The sequence below is a fragment of the Lactuca virosa genome, chromosome 2 (genome assembly GCF_052849685.1).
Source record: "Lactuca virosa cultivar CGN04683 chromosome 2, Lactuca_virosa_CGN04683_v6, whole genome shotgun sequence".
Lineage (NCBI taxonomy): Eukaryota > Viridiplantae > Streptophyta > Magnoliopsida > Asterales > Asteraceae > Lactuca > Lactuca virosa.
Genome location: NC_136427.1, coordinates 174328718 through 174331652, shown reverse-complemented (window position 1 = coordinate 174331652; position 2935 = coordinate 174328718). Strand labels below are relative to the sequence as shown.

Below are 2935 nucleotides of genomic sequence, written 5' to 3'. Positions count from 1 at the left end.
TACTTTTGTTTAAAAAAATGCAATTTACCTTATGACTTTTGATTCTTATATACGCAGTGTTTAAAATAGGTTTTCTTGTTGCCAAATCAGCCAAGAAAACCAAATTAAAAAAATGATAATATTTTTTGTAGTTGTGAAAATATTAAAAGCCTCTCCACAACTGTCTTAAATATGTATTTTTTTTTGTCATTTCTCATATATACGAAATTTTATTACTATTCTGTGATATATGTTCAACTAAATAGTACCGTGTGTCATAAACTTGTAATCACACAACCAACAACCAACTTAGTTTCTATAGGTATTATAATTCTCTTTTTGTATTTTGATGTGCAGGAATTATCGTTTTAGCCGTATTATAAATTTAATTTTATAAGATTAATGTAAATGCTTCTTGTAATATTTATTTAATTAACTTTTTATCGGTATTATGAATTTAGTTTTATAAGATTAGTGTAAAGTTTCTTGTAATATTTATGTAATCAATGTTGTGGTCATGCACGTAATGTAGTCCAAGTATCCTGAAGGTATACCCTTGCTTACTTTATTTGTTCACCCGTCAACTATGGAGATACTAAATGCTGCTGTGGGGACGACATTAATACTATGTTCTTGTAATGAAACCTAATTAAAATGTTTAAACTTTTAGTCACTCATTTAAAAGAACAAGTTCTTTTTCCCATCTCTAGTTTTTTTAGTAATATCTAGACACAATATATAGCACAAATAGGTTTTTGTTGAACAAATATTTTTGACGAAAGTTGTTTGTTGTGGCTGGAAAGTTGGCGATTAAGGTCATTATTATAATTGGAATTTTTGTTCACAAGCTTGATCAAATTGACAAGGTTTAACTATTTTTTAGTCATTGTGTTTCTTTTTAGGCTAATAAAGCACTCGTTTTGGAGGACTCATATATTTTGGCACTAGATTGGTCAAAATACAACTTATGCCATATTTGTATCTAAATGCAAAAATAGCAATGTACTTTCATTTATTTGTGTATTACAATATCCTACTTCCACTTCTTTTTGTGATATCGTTGTAACTTTTATAAATATTATAATTTCAATATTCTTTATAAATTTTCATATTTCTTGCATAATTTATTTGGGTTTTACAATCTTTCAATTAGGCTTAATATTTTATAAATTTTAAGAGCAATAAGTTATGGATTTTGTAGCTAAAGCTTTCATCGTGCCAGAGAATTGATTTAATTCCAAAAAGGAGACAAAACTATCAATTTTCCACAATATTATTCTATCAGATTGCAGCCAGTTGGTGTCTCACATAGATATGCAAAACCATCAAGTTCCTGATCTCAGAAGTCTTCAAGTTGTCCCACACCTGAATGCTTTTCTTTTTTATTATAATATCATTTCTATCATAAATTATAAATAAATAATCCTATCCCATGAAAAATTGCCATGTTTTACGCTTTACCTTTACATGTATTAAGTATTTGAATGGTTAATAAAATGTCTAAAAGATACTATATCACAAAATTAAATAACCTTGCACTAGGGAAATAGAAGAAGAAGAAACAGATGAGAGTAGAATTGTAAAATTACATGATAATACTATAGAATATTTCAACCATTCTTTCATTCTATGCTATAAAAAAAAGTACAAAGCTTATGAATAATCTGTCTTGACATTTGTATCAATAAGGTGTCTATTTCAATTTTAATCTAAATTACTTCTGTTATATATGTAGAATGAATCGATAAATGAAAGCTTCTTTTTCTTTGGCTGAAATTTGTATGAAAAAACCACGATTGAACAAAAATCTGACATCGATGTCAATCTAATGCAACATCATTGACATGTCATCTTCTCATGGTAGGATGACACGTCCATTTTCTGTTACTGTAGACACGACCCCACCTTCTGTTGTACTTTCGTGGGGTTCTTTATCATTTCCATGCTCTAGTTTCTTGATATTAATTTTGAAGGTGGCCACAGGGATAATCGGCTCAGTAGTACTAGTAGCTTTTTTTGACAGAACTGGAATGATACATGGGAGACAAAGTGACATGCTATACTGAAAAGTGAGACAGACTGTAAACATTGATAATAACCTGTTAAAACCAATAAAAAAACGGTAAGCCAAAAGAGCATTCATAAAAATTAAGATGAAATTATATGAAACGAGATGACATGTATTGAGTTTGCCACCTGTACAAGTTAGGAGCACCAGAACCAGGAGAACGTACTCCATATATCAACACGCCCGCGAAAACAGACCATCCGATAAAGAACAAATCCAACCATATTTCTAACAGTTTGATTCTGCAACAGAAACAAGATCTTTAATTAAGGAAATAGATAACATATATATATATATATATATATATATATATATATATATATATATATATATATATATATATATCTTTCATTGCAAGACGGAAAAATTTCACTACATACCTGTTGACAGAATCATTGGATGTTTCATTGCGATTGTAAAAACGCCAAAAGAGAAGAGCAAGATTTGCAACGCATCCAGAAACGTAACAGATAAGACATGCAAGTAAAGAAGCACGAGGGTGCTCATGTTTGGAGATGTAGAAGAAAACCATAGCTGCTATTATTTGGCTCATTGTCATAACCAATTCGAAAGACATCCAATAGCCAGAATTCTCTAGGCACTTTTGACGACCATTTGTCTCATTCGAAGGTTGAAGAGCGTGATCGGTTGTTATATCAATCACATGCACATTGTCACTGTTATCATCATGGGTTTCTGATCGCTCCATTGCTAGTGGTGTTCTGCTTGTTTGAGCTTCAAGCCTTGAAGCCTCACCAGAGTCTCTCGCTCTCTTTCAATTCTCTCCCTGATCTCTCGTATTTTCTTTCTGGATTCTCCCTGCGTCGAAGATATTGGTAGTACTATAGGGTTTGTGGAAAAATTGTCTTCAAAATCAAAATTAACAAG

At 30.9% G+C, this 2935-nt stretch overlaps 1 protein-coding gene across 1 annotated transcript; it reads right to left on the bottom strand.

Annotated features, from left to right (window-relative positions):
• Positions 1-1723: 1723 nt before the first annotated feature.
• LOC145156629 (uncharacterized) lies at positions 1724-2918 on the bottom strand. Its single transcript, XM_079075923.1, has 3 exons — positions 2428-2918; positions 2176-2289; positions 1724-2078 (listed from the first exon to the last, which is right to left on the bottom strand). Exons 1-3 carry the CDS (start codon positions 2754-2756, stop codon positions 1835-1837), a joined length of 687 nt encoding a protein of 228 aa, XP_078932049.1. The 5' UTR covers positions 2757-2918; the 3' UTR covers positions 1724-1834.
• Positions 2919-2935: the final 17 nt, after the last annotated feature.